Source organism: Molothrus ater, chromosome 2 (assembly GCF_012460135.2).
Source record: "Molothrus ater isolate BHLD 08-10-18 breed brown headed cowbird chromosome 2, BPBGC_Mater_1.1, whole genome shotgun sequence".
NCBI classification, from domain to species: domain Eukaryota; kingdom Metazoa; phylum Chordata; class Aves; order Passeriformes; family Icteridae; genus Molothrus; species Molothrus ater.
Genome location: NC_050479.2, coordinates 71,355,501 through 71,371,392, shown reverse-complemented (window position 1 = coordinate 71,371,392; position 15,892 = coordinate 71,355,501). Strand labels below are relative to the sequence as shown.

Sequence of the window (15,892 nt, the reverse complement as noted above, 5' to 3'; positions counted from 1 at the left end):
TTCCAGCTGAGTATGAGGAAGAACTTCTGCACTGTGCAACGACCTAGTACTGGAATGAGTACTGATTGCCCAGAGAAGTTGTGGAGCCTTCCTCACTGGAGATACTCAAGAACCATCTGGACACAACCCTATGCCATGTGCTCTGGGATGGCCCTGCTTGAGCTGGGAGGTTGGACCAGGTGACCCCCTGAGGTCCCTTCCAACCTGACCCATTCTGTGATTCTGTTTAGAATATAGCAAAAATAGAACAGCAGCAGGCTTGAAGATATGCAAATTGTTTTCAAGAAACATAAGAAGAAAAGTTACTTGCATCCAACTACTCTTCTTTAAGATTGGCTGTCTATATGTATAGTCAAAACACAATTTACATAAGGACCTCACTTGAAGCACTTTTTACTTTAATAATACCTATATGGGCACACCCCAACCCACCTCTTCTTCCCTTTTAAACCGTCCATAGAGCAGTAAAAGCAACAAAACATATGCCAAGTGTCACATCCTCTCAAGTTGAGGGTCTGGACATTAGTGGAATTCTGAGGCAAAGGAGAAGGAGGGCTCATTGTAATCATGCATAGGGGTAGCACTTTTTAAGAGGAAACATCTGGTGTATCTGAGTGATTTCAAGCCTTATGTCTTTAGACAATGTGTGCAGAATGGTCCAGATTTAACAAGTATTTAATACATGCATAATCCAGTACGGACATAAAAAGCAGTAGTCATGCTTTCTCCCCAGTGGCCCCAAGCTCATTCATTCCAGCTAGCCTGCCCTTTGCTATCCCCTCCCCAGGGTCAGTGCAAGCTCTGGTGGCTGATGAAATGAGAACCAAACTGGAGCACTGATGCAGCTGGGAAATAAGCAAGGAAGAAAAACTAATTGGAGAGGGACTGGAGAGAGCAAAGGGAGAGCAGATGCAAAAGACAGCTCATCATAGTATCTGCTTATTTCCTGAAACCAGTTTTCAGTACTACCTCACTGAAATTAAGCGTTGTGATAAAAAGTAAAAGCCAGACATAATCTCAAGGCTTAAGTTTAATAAAAGCCCTTAGCATTATCAAATTTAATGAACTTCCTAGTATGCATGTTGCTAATCTCCTCCTATTTGTAATTCTAAAAAGAAAATGAACTGGAATTGTACCCTGAGGTATTCTCTTAAAGCGTAGATCGTGCAATGCTTTTATAAAGGGTTAATGGCAAATGGGTGTCAAACTTTTCAAATTAGGCATATGCACACAGATATATACATATATACAGAAAATTGAGTTCTATCTATGCCTTATTTCACCACAATACAGGCTGCTGCATACCTTGTTTGTTGACAAGCAAAGGAGTCTGAAGCTCTGTTTTAACATATAAATATAAAAAAAAGATAAAACCTGGCAAAAACCCTCCCCACAGCATTACAAATATTAAGCATACCTGGGATATTCTTCTGAGGTTATGTAAACTATATCCTGTTCTGACACGGATGAGGAAAAAGGAATAAAATTCCCATTCTGTAAAGGCAAAAGCTCCAATCCAATTAGTTCACTGTAGACTCCATCAGAAAGCACAAATTCTAAAAGATGAAGCTTTTCTTCAGCAGGTCCACTGTGCCCAGATTTCCTTAGGACTTGCCGCACTACAGCAGGAGTCACTTTTTTCACAGCTTTAGCAGCAGAAAGAGTAAGATGCACTGCACTAGCAATATTTGCTGGTACCTTAGCAATCTGCTTCCCTGAATTCTGGAGGTAGTTGAGAACAGACTGCGTGTACTCCAAACTCTCATCCATTTCAGAAAAGTGCACCTGTTCCACCTTTATCCACTGATTACTCACTGAGTAAATAACTGTATGCTGGAGCAGGTCTTTAAAGAGAGGTACTACTATTGGTTTCCAGGGTACCCTGATTTTATTCTCATCAGGCCATAACCTATAAATTCTTTCAGGTGACAATGGAAAATCTGAACTCTTCTCAGTCTCCATGCGTTTGATAGCTTCCAAAATAAGGGTGGTATATGCCTTAGGCACTATATTTACCACAAGAAGGTCATTCCACAAAGCTGCTGGATCTCTCCACTGATCCAACTCTCGCCATTTGATACTCCTCCTGTTGTCTGTGAGACCAAAGAAACCACTAACATGAACCGGAAGTCCAGTTTTGCTTTCTTCACCGGGAGGCAAAGGAAGAAAACAAAATGCTCTTCCTGAAAAGTCTGCTACAGCTCCATTTTCCTCCTCGTTAGTTGCTAAAGACATGGCTATTCCAATAGTAGGAACAAATTTCAAGTCATCAGCTAAAGAATCCAGTTCTGTGCACATTCCTCGACCACCCACACAATTACACACTAACCAAGATGTTTTCTGTGCGTCCTTAACACTCTCATCTTCTACAACTATATTTACATGGTATGTCACACATGTTATGCTATTGCTTGGAACTCCCTTACAATACTGATTTATTGCAGTTCCCAGGATTTTGATAGAATTGGGTCTTTCATGTTTCAAGGCCTTGTTCTCACTGGCAGTTACTCTAAAAACCAGCCTCTCTGTTCCATCAGCTTCCCGCATGTGCAATGAAACATCCTGAACACTCTTCAGGAAAAGCAATACTGTGTCTGCATCTGCTCTGAAGGATTCAAACAGCTCCAAGACCTTCTGTTTGTCATAAACATTGCTGCTCAGCTGGGAAGGCTGCAGACGAAGCGGGAAACGAAAAAATGTACCAGGAAAGTTTCCATTCTTAAAGGTTTCCTTAGTGCTGCCAAATACACCAATGAAAGGTGCAAACTGGTCTGTAAGTTCATTTATTTCCTTGCTGTCTTCTTTTAGATTCCAACACTGGCCTGACTCATGAGGTCCAAAGAGGGTTTGATGGGGATCAAGCATTCCAATCTGGTCACCACTGAAGATGCTAGGGACATCTGTATCCAAAAAAACCAACAATTACTAATAAACCTAAAACAACATACTTTAAAAATACAGTGTTGAGGAAAAAATTTTTAAAAGGTAAGAATAAAATATTCTAAAACTGTGATGAATTGAGTACAATCCCCAGGGAAATGGCTGAGTCACCATCCCTGGAGGTATTGACAAGACATGAAGATGTGACCCTTAGGGACATGGCTTAGTGGACTTGGTACCATTAGGCTTATGGTTGGATTCAATGTTCTTAAAGGTCTTTTACAACCTACATGATTCTGTGATTCTGATAACATAATTCAGTGCTTACTAACAGGGAAGAAACAAGCATACATCTATTCTGCAGCTGAATATATAAATACTCATTCAACCACTTGAATTCTAACTGACAATGAAAAAAAGGAAGTTGCTTTCAACTTCCTTCAACTACATACTTTTATGTTTCCACTATTTTCAAGAAAAAAAAACAACTAATTTGCTACGTGTATGTTCTACTAGATTCATACTTTGCAGATCTTGAAGGCTGGAACACAGTAATTCTATACGTTTAAAAGCACAAATTCGCAGAATTATCAAATGACAGAATGTATTAATTTTATTCATGCTCAGCTAGGCAAAACATTTTTTTAAAATATCATGTGTCTTACAAATTCACTTCACAAGGTAAAAATTTTTACCTTTTTTTTTCCCCTGCATTGTTATTACTGTGGAGACTGTAAGCATTATTTATGCTTCTTCTGTACAACAATAAAACATTCTGGGAGAATAACAGATTTCAAGACTGAATATTAAGAGTTTGAAAAACAGTATGTTCTATCTCTTTCAAGTGTAAATGTGCATATGCCTCTATCACATATCTTTTACATATCTTTATCTATTACATATCTTTTCTAGCAATAAATAAAATCACTACTATCCAAAGAACCTGCAGAAGACTTTCGGTCTAGTGAGTAGAACTTTCACACTTCTACTTGGATACCTATCCTGTATTATGAGCCTCTACAAAATGAACAGCAGTGTATAATTGAAACACCAATGTAAAGAAATGTTCATTTCAATGTAAAGGACTAAGTACATGATTATGTTAATAGACATATCTTCAAAAACCTTCAAAATCAAACAGATACCTTATAGGATTAGAGAAAAACAGGAATGTTTCATAAGAAAATCTAGCCATGAAGTAATTTTAAAACACGTTATAGAGAAAATATTAAATGTTTATGAATAGCTAAAGTAATTTAACTATTTAAAAATTTAACACTTTCATTTTAAAATAACTACTAAGATTACCTGTTATATGATAAACTGAATTAAAGCCAATTCCAAATCTTCCAACTTTCAGGGGATCATCCTTCTTCCTGCTTCTTGCTATTTCCTGTATACCATGCCAGTCCTCAGGGGTGAAAATTGCATCATTATATGCATAAAATGCTGGCCCTATAATAAACAGGCAAGAGTTAAAAAGAGGAAAGAAGAAGATAACTATTTAATGTTTAAAATTTCTAGGAAAGGAACTCACAGACCTGAGAAAGCATTTCTTTGAAGTATATGCATGTGCAAATTTAATGGGGAAGCTATGACTCTAAGCTGACATCAAATTATGCCTGGTAATTAAAAAAAATGCAAAATGCAAAAGCAAAAGCAATGAGATTAATTTATCTCTATAAATGGTACTTAGATTTATATTTTGATGTGTTATTTAATTCTTACATCCTCATTTTAAAAGAATGATTCTGAAAAACTGGACAAAAAGCAGAAAACAACAAAACTTCTGAAAGAAGTGTCATGTGGCACAAGGCTTAAACTCAATCTGTTCAGACTATCAAAAAGATGTTTCAAAAATGTACTAGTCACAGTCTGAAGACACCTCTACTGGAAGGGAATATAAGGCAAGATAAAACAATAACCTGTGTCTAAAAAGTAAGACAAAATCATATTAGAAGACATAATAAGGCTGATTAACAACTGAAAAAAAGCCAGAAGAAAGAAGTAGTGGATCATCCATCATTGAAACTTCAAATCACAACTGAATGCCTTTCGGGATGACTATGAAAACTAATTTTAAATGTAATATTAATAATAATTATTAAATACATAATTGTCCTTTATCTCACAAAGCCATAGTAAATGATGTAAAAAACTAAAGTTTCAAGAAGCTGGATTTGCAATATACAGACAACACAGAGCAAAGCTGGGTGTACAGTCAAGGGAAAAATGGGATGGGGAAGAAAACTGAACTGCCTGGAGAATGCTGAAATGTAAAGGGCACAATTAATTTTTACTTTAAAAACTGGTGTGCTGGCTTGGGCTTCATGGTAGCTGGGGGCTGTGTTTTGGATTTGTGCTGGAGACAGTGACAATAACACAGAGCTGTTTTAGTTATCACTGAGCAGGGCTTATGCAGAGCCAAGGCCTTTTCTGCTTCTCATGTGGCCCAAACAGTGAGTGGGCTGGGGCTGCTAAGGAGCTCAGAGGGGACATAGCCAGGACAGCTAACCCCAAACAACATGCATATTGAAAAATAATGGCCAAATTTAATAAAACTTATACTTACCCTGATATTGTGCCATGTCCTTTGACCATAATGTTTCTGTTCCATACTGAGTTTCATCATATAGAAACCTAACCTCTGTGGCACCAGCATCTTCTGCATTCTGTATCAGCTCCTGAGGCAGAAAAAATAAAACAAAACAAAGTATAATGCAGTAATACATATTCTAGCAATGGCTTTTGAACTTATACAGTAGAAAATAACAAGCAAATTTCTCAAGTATAACTGTTTTCGTACATTTCAACCAAAATGGTTTTACCCAGTTTATACATGAGAATAGGTTTTCTTATAAACAAATATTCAGACAAATACCATAAAAATTATTTGAATATGGAGCTCAAATATCATAAGAAAGCAGTCATACAAAGTTGAGAAATAAGCTACCAAACTATTACTACTATATTATCCTAAGAATCAGAGCTGTAAAAGTCTCAAAACAAGGCAAATGTGAGAAGAAGAAAAAAGAATTTTATATTTATCAAAGTGTGTTAGGTAAGTCCTTACAAACAGGTGTCCAACAACAGTGAGGCACGAATGGGTAATGTACAGCACTCTTCTTTACATCAACTGAATTAGGCTGAGGTTTACATTTCACAGTATGAAACAACCATTCCTGGGCCATGGTGCTCATGCCTCTAACACCCCTGCAGCAAAGGGCTGCAAAACAGTTCTGACCAGTGGCTCCCTAAGTCATGAACCAACAGAGCAGCAGCCCACAGTTGAATGAAACCCACAGACTAGAAAGAGGCTTATATTAAGACTGAGTATTTGCTAAATAGTAGTACCAGTGGTGAGAGCTACAGAAAACTCAAATGTCAGTAAAGCAGTTCTGTAAACATGACCATTAATAAAATATGCCTATCTAGTCCTGTTTTCATCAACAGTAGACACGTAAGCGTGATTATAAATACCTAGGGGATTACAGCCTCACACAATGGTCTATTTACACTGAATCATCACAGTGTATCAGGGCTCCAGACACATAAACACGTGTGTATGCTTATGTGGGTATGTGCAAGCTTGGCATAAGCAAGTATTTCAGCTGAATTGAAAAGCAACGTAGATACATCACATGCAATGTATTCACATACTTTAATTTCATTCAGTTATACATAAAAGACTTGATAGCAAGATGAATTTCTACTTAAAAAACGCATCAACTAGCAATCAGTATTTCAGATTAGGTTGCATTCAAGTGTACTGTTGAGACTAAAATAAGCTCACTGTTACCTAATATCTGGTTCCAAAATTATAACCCTTTTATTTTGCAGTTTTTGACAGTATGTTCAGTCTAAAATGCATATTATATTGTTACTTCTACATAGTTTTGAAGTATTATGATATAGCAAGAAATACACCAACAGTTAAGCATAAATAACAGATGTTTAAAGAATCTTTACAAGATATTTATATGCAGTTCTTGTTCTAAAAGAACAATCATGACAGTCTTTCATGAAGACACTAGGCTAGTAAGATAGCCTAAAGTTTCCAGAAATATTAAATACTAAGTAGGGCAATCACCATGAAGTCAGACTTGCAGTCATGCTGTAGCACAAGAAGGTAACTACTACATTCAGCAGCAACACCATTGTATCTGAAGATTCAAAACACTGAAATAAATTTTAAGGTATCAGCAAAACTCCTGGTAGTAATCTCTCTCTAACAATCTGTTAACCCTAAATTGTAAACTACAAAAACAGCATCATTTCTACTTTTAGATTTACCTATCTGATTTCTAAGAACATTTCCTTATTTCTTCATATTGGAATGAAAGTTTGAGCTTAAAATATTGAGGAAATTTGAACCCTTCTTAATTCAAATGCATTTTACAGATGCAACTAGTACTGAGAATTAATAAAAATGTAAGCACCCTTCCTACATACAGACACTGCTCAGAACATACCCAGGAGGCAATTTGCCAAAACAGTTGAAGACACGCTTATCTTGGGCATTCCCACTAAGCATAATCAGGTTCTAGTTCCATGGTTGCAAACAAGACAACAGATAGGAACTGTCATCATCTGTCAAAATTTGTATTTGGGTGTTTTGGACGTAGGCATGTATAGATAGATAAGATATATATCTATCAAATCCCATTAGTATGCCATCCCTAGTATTCCCATACACAAATAAAATTAAGTTACTACCACCCATGTGATGAAGTATGCTGTATTAGAAGTTTAACATCCAACTAATCACCCCAGATGCTCTTAAAAAAAAAAACAAACAAACTGCCATCCTCAAAGAAAAAAAAAAAAAAACACACAAAGCACACAACTCATTTTCCCTTGTCCACAGAAATGGACACTTATATCTTCTGTAGTACAGTGAATCTAAGATAAAACAACAACAAGATTTGCTGGGAAGTGTTAAACTTCAGTGTTATGTCATGCACATTAAATAACTGTTAAAAATACTATTTATTGTCTACCTTAAGAATCTGTCCTCCCTCTGGATATCTTCTTAATATATCCTTTAGAAAATCAACAAGTGGTGGAGTTGTTTGTCCAAAACGACCTAAAAGCAAACAAGTAAATAAAAAGATTATTATTATAATTATGCTGTGTATTATGCTGCTGTGCACTTAATTTCAGATTTAAAAAAATACTAAACAATTACTGGAAACAATAATTTCTTAAAATTAACTCAAGGCCTATTATTGTAAAATCTTGTATTTCCAGAATCATCTGTGAAAATCCTACATTACAAATCTTTAAATTAAAAAAGGTGAAATAGCAGTCTTGATGTTGACGTCAATGAGCTGTTTCATATCTAGATGAAATAAATCTGGGAGCTAAGTCTTTGCAACAGTTATGCCACAATTCCAATTACTTGATGCTCAAAAGTAGCAATTTCTAAAGGACTACTGCTTTTTAAGTAGCAGGACAGTATTCCAGGGCAGCAGTGGCTCTAACTCTTTTATAGCCAGTGATGATCCCTAATGACAGCTACGCACAGGCACAGAAGGTTTTGGCTCTAGTGTACACTTCCTGTTCTGACATACTCTGGCCATGGACCTGCTGCCAGCCTTGGTGTTGCCAGGGCCTAATGCTGGAGAGAAAAGAGTCCCACCATTATGAACATCTGCTCCAAGAGAAAAAGTCTATCACAAAATGAAAGTTTCAATACTCTTCATTTCAAACTCCAGTCTGAGACTAAAGGGCAGCTCCCTAAACCAAACCTCTAAAACATAGGCTTCAAACAAATAGCAATGATACAATCCTCACAAGGAAAACAGACCCTAATGATGCCCCATTTAAAGCTTTTTTTTTAATTGTTAAGAAGCAATTATTCTCTCCCTCTCTTCTGCATATACATGTTTATGAAGCACACAGATTCAAACCCACATATTATGTATATTCTGAAATAAAACACTAGGATAAAAAAGCAAAATGGAAAAAGGGGGACAAATAAGAGTTCTATTTGCTGAAAAAGCATCAAGTAAAAACATCAAATATTTTGTCTTTAAAATTTTCTTGAGTAACTTTATTTACAGTAACTTAATAACATCAATGAAAAAATAAGCAAGAAATTGTAATGGACAGCTGAATATGTGAAGTATTTCACAACTTCTGTTACATTTGCAGTATACAGAAGTATATGAAAGTCAGTATGCCATATGCATATCTCCAAAATAAGGCAAACTGATCAACAGACATTACCTAAAATGAAGAAACTGATCTTCTCTAAGTTGGACAGGCAGGTGGAAGTGTTTAAACAACACATTTCATTCACCATGGGAACCACCACAAAAGCAGAAAAATAACTTTCCAGTGATAGGAATGAAGATAGACGTTGTTCTCTTTAAGAGCAGAGCTCTGTGTATGTCACAACAATTACTCTGGCTACAGGTTATTATTTACTACATCCTATGAAAGGCTAAACTGATTTTTCTTCAGTATTAGAGCTAGTCATATTTGACACAAAACTGGTACCACAAATTTAAAGGAGAAACTCATTCTACTATAAGAGCAGTCAAGCACTTAGGAGCCCAGAAATCTGTGCAGTCTCCCTTCCAAGCTCAATCAGATCAACCCTCAAGTGACCCAGACTGACCTCAGAGCTGCCCACACTCTGAGCAGCAGGCTGAAGTAAAAACCTTCTCATGTCCCTTCCAACATGAATTATTTTGTGATCATATGAAAAGATCATGCATTATTTGATAGCAGCAATGAATGAACACAAAGGGGACATGGATAATCCTCAGAGTACTTCAGCAGTCCATGTGCTTGGTCCTATTGACCATGCACTTCCAAGTTAGAAATTCAGGGCATTTCTTGATTCACATGCTGTAAGGAAAAATCTGTGAACTGGAAGACTCCAGAATGAACACTGAAGACTTCAGATGTTTTAAATTGACTTACCTCAGAACTGTGGGCCAGGAAAAGTTAAGCACTTTATCTAGACATAGATTGCTTACAGTGAAATCTCTAAGAAAATCTCCAATCCTAGGCACAAAAATACAGCAACAGTTTCTCTTTCCCATGGAAGATTTCTTAGGGCTACTACACTTTATTCTCTATATAGTTGCATGGTGGAAAATAAGACTCCTTTTATTTAATCTACCACAGCCTACACACAGCAAAATATTAGAGCAAACAGTCAAGAATGACAGAAAGAAAAATGTTTGATATCAGAACCATGAGGTCATAGAAATGAGGTCCATTTTCATAGGTGTTTTCTAACCACTTCAGGTTCCAGAGAATGTGAACATGAACTTCTGGCTAATATACAAACTTCCCTCTGTCACTAAAAATCCACAATCCAGTACATACATGCCTTGAACAGGCTAAGAAATACAATATTTTAAGAGACCAAATAAAATATCTGCATGAAAAGAAGGGTTTTCTTCTTCATCATGCCATCTGATTAGCATTTATTTCATTGCCTTACGAGAAAGTTATTGTGAGAAGAATATTAACGTTAGCAGCCAAATAAAATAATTATGACAGATTTTAATTAGAGCATTTCTGAAAATATTCAGTTATCAAGATATTATATGAAAAGACAGACCTTCGGGTTTTTTTTTAATAAAAATGTAAATAACAGACAGAATCAAAAGAAAACCAAGTTATCAAAGAAAAAACTCTAAAAACAACAGAAGAAATCCAGAAATTTTTACCAGTGCTATAATTTTTTTACCTAGTGGTTACTGAAAAGATATCCTTTCAGTATCAGAATTGTTTTCGAGTATCCAGCTTATTTTATATGACACGAGGCAGCTACAACACTACTGAAAGGCAAGTCTTATTTATTCCAAAGGATAGCAATAACCTAAATTCTACACGTTATATCACAGGAAAAAAATAAACACCAAGGCACTTAAAAAGAGAAGTTTAATTTTTCTAGAGCAGAATGAAAAGAACAAGTGACAAACCTAGGACTTACATGAAAAATAATCGCTTCCCATTTAAAGAAGATAAAAATTTCAATTAACTCCATATTGCATCAGAAAATGCTTTGAGCTTCCACTTTATAAACAGAAAATATTTTTCATACCTCCTCCTTTCAACCCTTTTGACTGAAGCTCTAGAAAAACTTGATTTTGAGACTTCTGAAGATCCACAATCTTGATACCATCAGACAACTGAAGGAAAAAAATAAGACAGATCTTGGTCAGAAGTTTCAGTTTGATAATAACAGGACAAAACAAATCAGGTGGAAAAAAATGCCTATAGAAGCATACTAAGAGCAAGCCATGGCCTCCTGTTTCTACAATTGAAAAAGTTTTGTATTCAGGGAAGTTCTGGAAGCATAAAACTAAAACAGTTATTGTTCTAAGGTGCATGCCCACAAAAAAAATTAACATATACAGGAAGTACATAGTCTGTATACTCCACTAATACATCTGGGTATGCAATTTCCTAGGGGACTTAAACTAAGTAATAGCAGCTCAAAGCAGCAAGAAAGACACTGTGTAGAGGCAGAAGTCTGTCAGAGAAACACCCCTGAAGAATTTGATAGCCTCATCCCCCATTACCTCTACATGCAGACCCATCACAGCATGATCAAGGTTGAAAGGACCACTGAAAGTCACCTAATCCTGCCTCCAGTGCCTCACCAGAAACACTACAGAGAAACTGAGGCAAACTAAGCAACACATTCCTTAGCAGCCATTGGGAAAACTATTACGTATTCATAGCACATAAAGATTTTGTTGCAATTCTAGTTTCATGTGATGTGTCTCATTCATATACCAAGTGCTGCTAGAAGATTCATATACGACCCGTGTTATCCTGCACACAACAACACATGCAGATTTAGAAGGCCACTGTACTAATTAGAAACTAGACTAAAATATTATTATGTGAAATTATATTATTATATTAGTCTCAGTTTGTAGTAGATTTTGGAACTACTTCCTCACTTTGATGGGTAAAAGCAAATCACTAGAAAGCAGTTGGTGTTTACACAGACATAGACGCTTACAATCTAACTACACTTAATAAAAGACAGGCCTAGTCCAGAGTACGTAATCATTATTTAACATCATTAGTAAGAAAAAAAACTTACATTCTTTTTTACTTTTATCAGTTTTAAATAGTGATTAAAACAACAGCAGTTTTATTGTAAAACTGCAAAAATATTGTACTTGAGTTGAACTTTCTCAAGACGTAAAATTGGGTTATAAGTATTCTGAAACCACTAAAATATAAAGCAATCCACAGAGTGCTGAAAGCTATCACCAAGCATTAAAGGGATACAGTAACCAAATATTCTAAGGTAGGATTTTTGTATCAAGACACCACTAGAAACTTGGACATTGAATAGATCCAAATGAATAGTTTAATACAGTAAGGAACTATGAAATAAAAAGATACTGGACTTTACTTAACATCTATCAACTGCACATAACAGTTCTAATAGAAAAAATTATTCACAGATTAATATTCTACTATTCAAAAAAATTTAAAATCATTTGATCCCAATAAAGAGGAGTTCAAAAGTTTATAAAGGATTTTCAAATTTGCTACAGTAAGGAATAAATATTCCCATATATATTCTAGTGTATTATATTTAAAAGACCCCAAACACACAGAACAGCAATTACAGTCTGCTTACTGACTGTTCCCTGCAAGAGATAAGTTTTCTGTGGCAGTCAGATCTTTGCTTCCAAGCAAATTTTAGAAAGTGATACAGAGTTTGTCCTCCAAAAAGGGAAGGCCTGGTGAGAACAAAATCAAGGACACACAAAAAAAGATAAACTACACAAGCAGTTTGCTTCAAACCTGAGCCCTCAAAGCCAACTCGTGCTGCCCAGGTTCTTAAAAGCTTCCAAAGCAATACAACCAACATGTGTATCTTTCCTTGTCTCACAGAATGGTTTGGGTTGGAATGGGACATTTGAAGACCATGTAGTTCAACTCCCCCTCCTACCATTGCCATGAACAGGAACTAGATCAGGTCTCTCAAAGCTCCATCCTACCTGATTATCAACATTTCCAGTCATGGGGAATCCACAACTTCTCTCAGCAACTTGTTTTGGTATTTTATCACCCTCATCCAAAAAAATTTCTTCCTTGTCCCCAATCTTAACTTACCTTCTTTGGTTTAAAGCCATTGTCCCTTGTCCTATCACTTCAGGCCTTGGCAGAAAGTATCCTTCTATCTTTCTTATAAGCCCCCATTACATTTAGAAAGGCCACAATAAGGTTTTCCTAGAGCCCTCACTTCTCTACACCTTTGCAAATCCCCTTGCCCTATTTAACACTAACTTCCAACCTCCTCTCTCTCCCCTTCTTGTCTCTACTCATCCCATCCCACCAGGTCTCCAGGTTCCCAGTTCCCAAGAGCACAGCTAGAAGCACAGGAAGCAGTACTGAAAGACTGACACCAGGCTGGTGCCTTCAACAGAACAAGGTCATTCATTCATTCATTCGACTCTCTCCTGTGCCCAGACCTCAATTTTCAGCTTGTCACTTTCATCTCACTGTGATGTCAACTCTGCTCTTGAAACTGACCAGAAAGGCAGGAGGGCAGAACAAACACATCAGCGCTCTCCGGTTAATTTCTGCTCTCCCCAACAACTCCGCAAAGAAATTAGGGTAAAACACACGGAGAACTTCAGGGAAAGAAAGGAAAAAAAAACCACAAAAAAACCCACAAAAAAACTCGGAGGATAAAAGCTGGCACCATCAAGAGCGGTATGAGGGTCGTCCAAACGACCTCCGTGCTTCCCACGGGAGGAACACCTAAGGACAGGCACACACCGCGCTGCTGCCCACGCACGGCACAGGAGCATCCGGGTGGGCACTTCCCGCGGAGGTTCCGCCGCCCCGCCCGGCCCTCACCTCTCTGCCGCGGTGCCACAGGCGCTGCTGGGCGAGAGGCAGCCCGGCCTCCGCCTCGATCCGCCTCTTCACGTCCCGCACGGCCGCCGACGGCGGCAGCTCGAAGGTCCTGCAGCCCAGGCAGTCATGGAGGACGGTCACCCGGGCCAGCCTGCGGCGACAGGACAGACACCAGATGAGAAAAGGCTCGCCGCGCCGCCGCCGCCCGCCCGCTTCCCCCTGGGGCGCCCGCCCGCTTCCCCCTGGGCCCCCTCCGGAGGCCCGAGACGGACGCCGGAGACCGCAGGGAGCAGAGATGGGTGGGCGAGCGGGCGCTTGTCCCGCTCTCCGAGGGGAAGCGGCGAAGTCGATCCTGCAGGCTCCCCTCCCCGCCCAGGCCGGCCCGGCCCGGCCCGCACTCACATCCCGCCGCCGATGCCGGCCCACACAAAGGACCGCTACTCGCCCCGCCGGCGGCGCTCCCCGCACGGGGAAGGGGTGGGGCCGCGCCGCCCGGAGGCCCGCGCCGCGGAGGAGGCGGAGGAGGAGGCGGGAGCGGGGCAAGTGCCGCCCTAAGAGCGCCGGTCGAGGCTGCGGAGGTGCGGCGGGGCCCGGGCGGTGCCTCAGCCTCGGCACACGGAGGCGTTTCCCGGCTCCCCGCGGTCCGGTGTCCCCAGGGCCCTCGGGAGGGAGAGCCCGGTCGCCCGGGGCGAGGCAGAGGCTGCAGCTTCGCATGTATAGCGTGAGCTATGCCTGAGGGTGAGATCTAGAGATGGTACCGCAGGCGCAGTCCTCCTTCGGCAGGGAGGCGCGCTGGTGTTTCACGTAATTCACAGCATTCAGGTACCACCGTATGGAGCACACATAGTTACTGCTGATAAACTTCATTCTTTCTCAAGGAGGCAAAACACAGAAGGAAACATGCCTTTTCTGCTCTCTGTCAGAGAGCCTGGCAAAGGTCAGACATCCTGCCCTATCTCAAAAGGGTGTATGCTAAGTCTTCATACCATTCAAGACTTAAGGAAAGTGCTCTTGCTCCTGAAAGAATGAGCCTTAGCCTGCCTGTGATCCTGATGAATTGAGGGCGCACTTGGAGAACCTTCTGGAGGGGGCCTGCAGAAAGGCCACTGTTCATCCTGTACAAAGTTCTGCGTCCGGGACCATGAGCTGTGCATCAGTGAGGGGCTGGACAGCAGCCCTGCTTCAAAGGACCTGGGGATACCAGGGATACCAGGCTTTCCAGATCAAGGAAAGTCTACTCAGTGCAGATGAAGGTACTGTGACCAGAACATAGTGGTGTTTTGGGCTTGCTTTGTTCCCCAGCAGAGGATTACTGACATGGTCAGGGGCCCAAAGCACATGACCTACAAGGAGTATATGAGGGGAGTTGGGCTGTTTAGTCTGAGGATGAGGAGACTATAGGGTGCAGCATAGTAACATCCTACACAGACCTGAAGGGCAGTTTCAAAGGCCATGGAGCTGAGCTCTTCTTAGTAGTGCAAGACTAACAAGGGGCAATGGCAACAAACTAGCTTGGGAGGTTCGTGTGAAACAGCAGGAAAAATCCTGTCACTAGGAAAGGAGCTGTCTAGAGGTACATGATTGACCTGAACCAATACTGATCCTCCTGCTTTGAGCAAAAATATGGACTACAGACCTCCAGCCAACAGTCCCACTTCATTCCAACAGGTCCTCAATTCCAATCATGACCAAACTAGAAACATTTAAGACCTTACTCAGTGACAGGGAGCTAAAACTGATGCGTGACAGCCAAAGGCAACAGAGTTTCTATGGAAGGCGGAAAAAGACATAGCGAACCTTTGCAGAAAGTGTATCAAGCTAAGACAAAAAAATAAGCCCACTAAAATTGATATAAGGCTAAAAAAACTGCGAAGATGAGGTGGATCCGGATCCTACATGGTATCTAAGTAGTTAGGTACAAGTGCTACAACCAGATTACCAGGGCTACAACTGATTTTATTCATCAGCAATATTTGTATATTGAATTCTACAGGATCATAAGGAACTGTTGGAAATAATGTTGATCTGATCATGCTTTCACCAGAAATAATACAAAAACTATTTCAACATAAAGGAGATGTCTCTACTTGCTTTGGTTTAGGACTTCGTTCATTTTTCTATCATTTTTTATTCATTTTTCTATTGTTTTGTC

The 15,892-nt window shown here is 39.4% G+C and overlaps 1 protein-coding gene across 1 annotated transcript in view; it reads right to left on the bottom strand.

Moving 5' to 3' along the window:
• The window catches only part of SACS (sacsin molecular chaperone), a 57,979-nt gene that overhangs the window by 21,289 nt on the left and 20,798 nt on the right, over positions 1–15,892 (bottom strand). Inside the window, exons 3-8 of the mRNA XM_036404158.2 lie at positions 13,741–13,891; positions 10,949–11,036; positions 7,881–7,966; positions 5,453–5,564; positions 4,189–4,335; positions 1,418–2,900 (exon numbers count right to left, since the gene is read on the bottom strand). Of these exons, the coding sequence (XP_036260051.1) occupies positions 1,418–2,900; positions 4,189–4,335; positions 5,453–5,564; positions 7,881–7,966; positions 10,949–11,036; positions 13,741–13,891 (2,067 nt within the window). The remainder of the gene's footprint in view (positions 1–1,417; positions 2,901–4,188; positions 4,336–5,452; positions 5,565–7,880; positions 7,967–10,948; positions 11,037–13,740; positions 13,892–15,892) is intronic.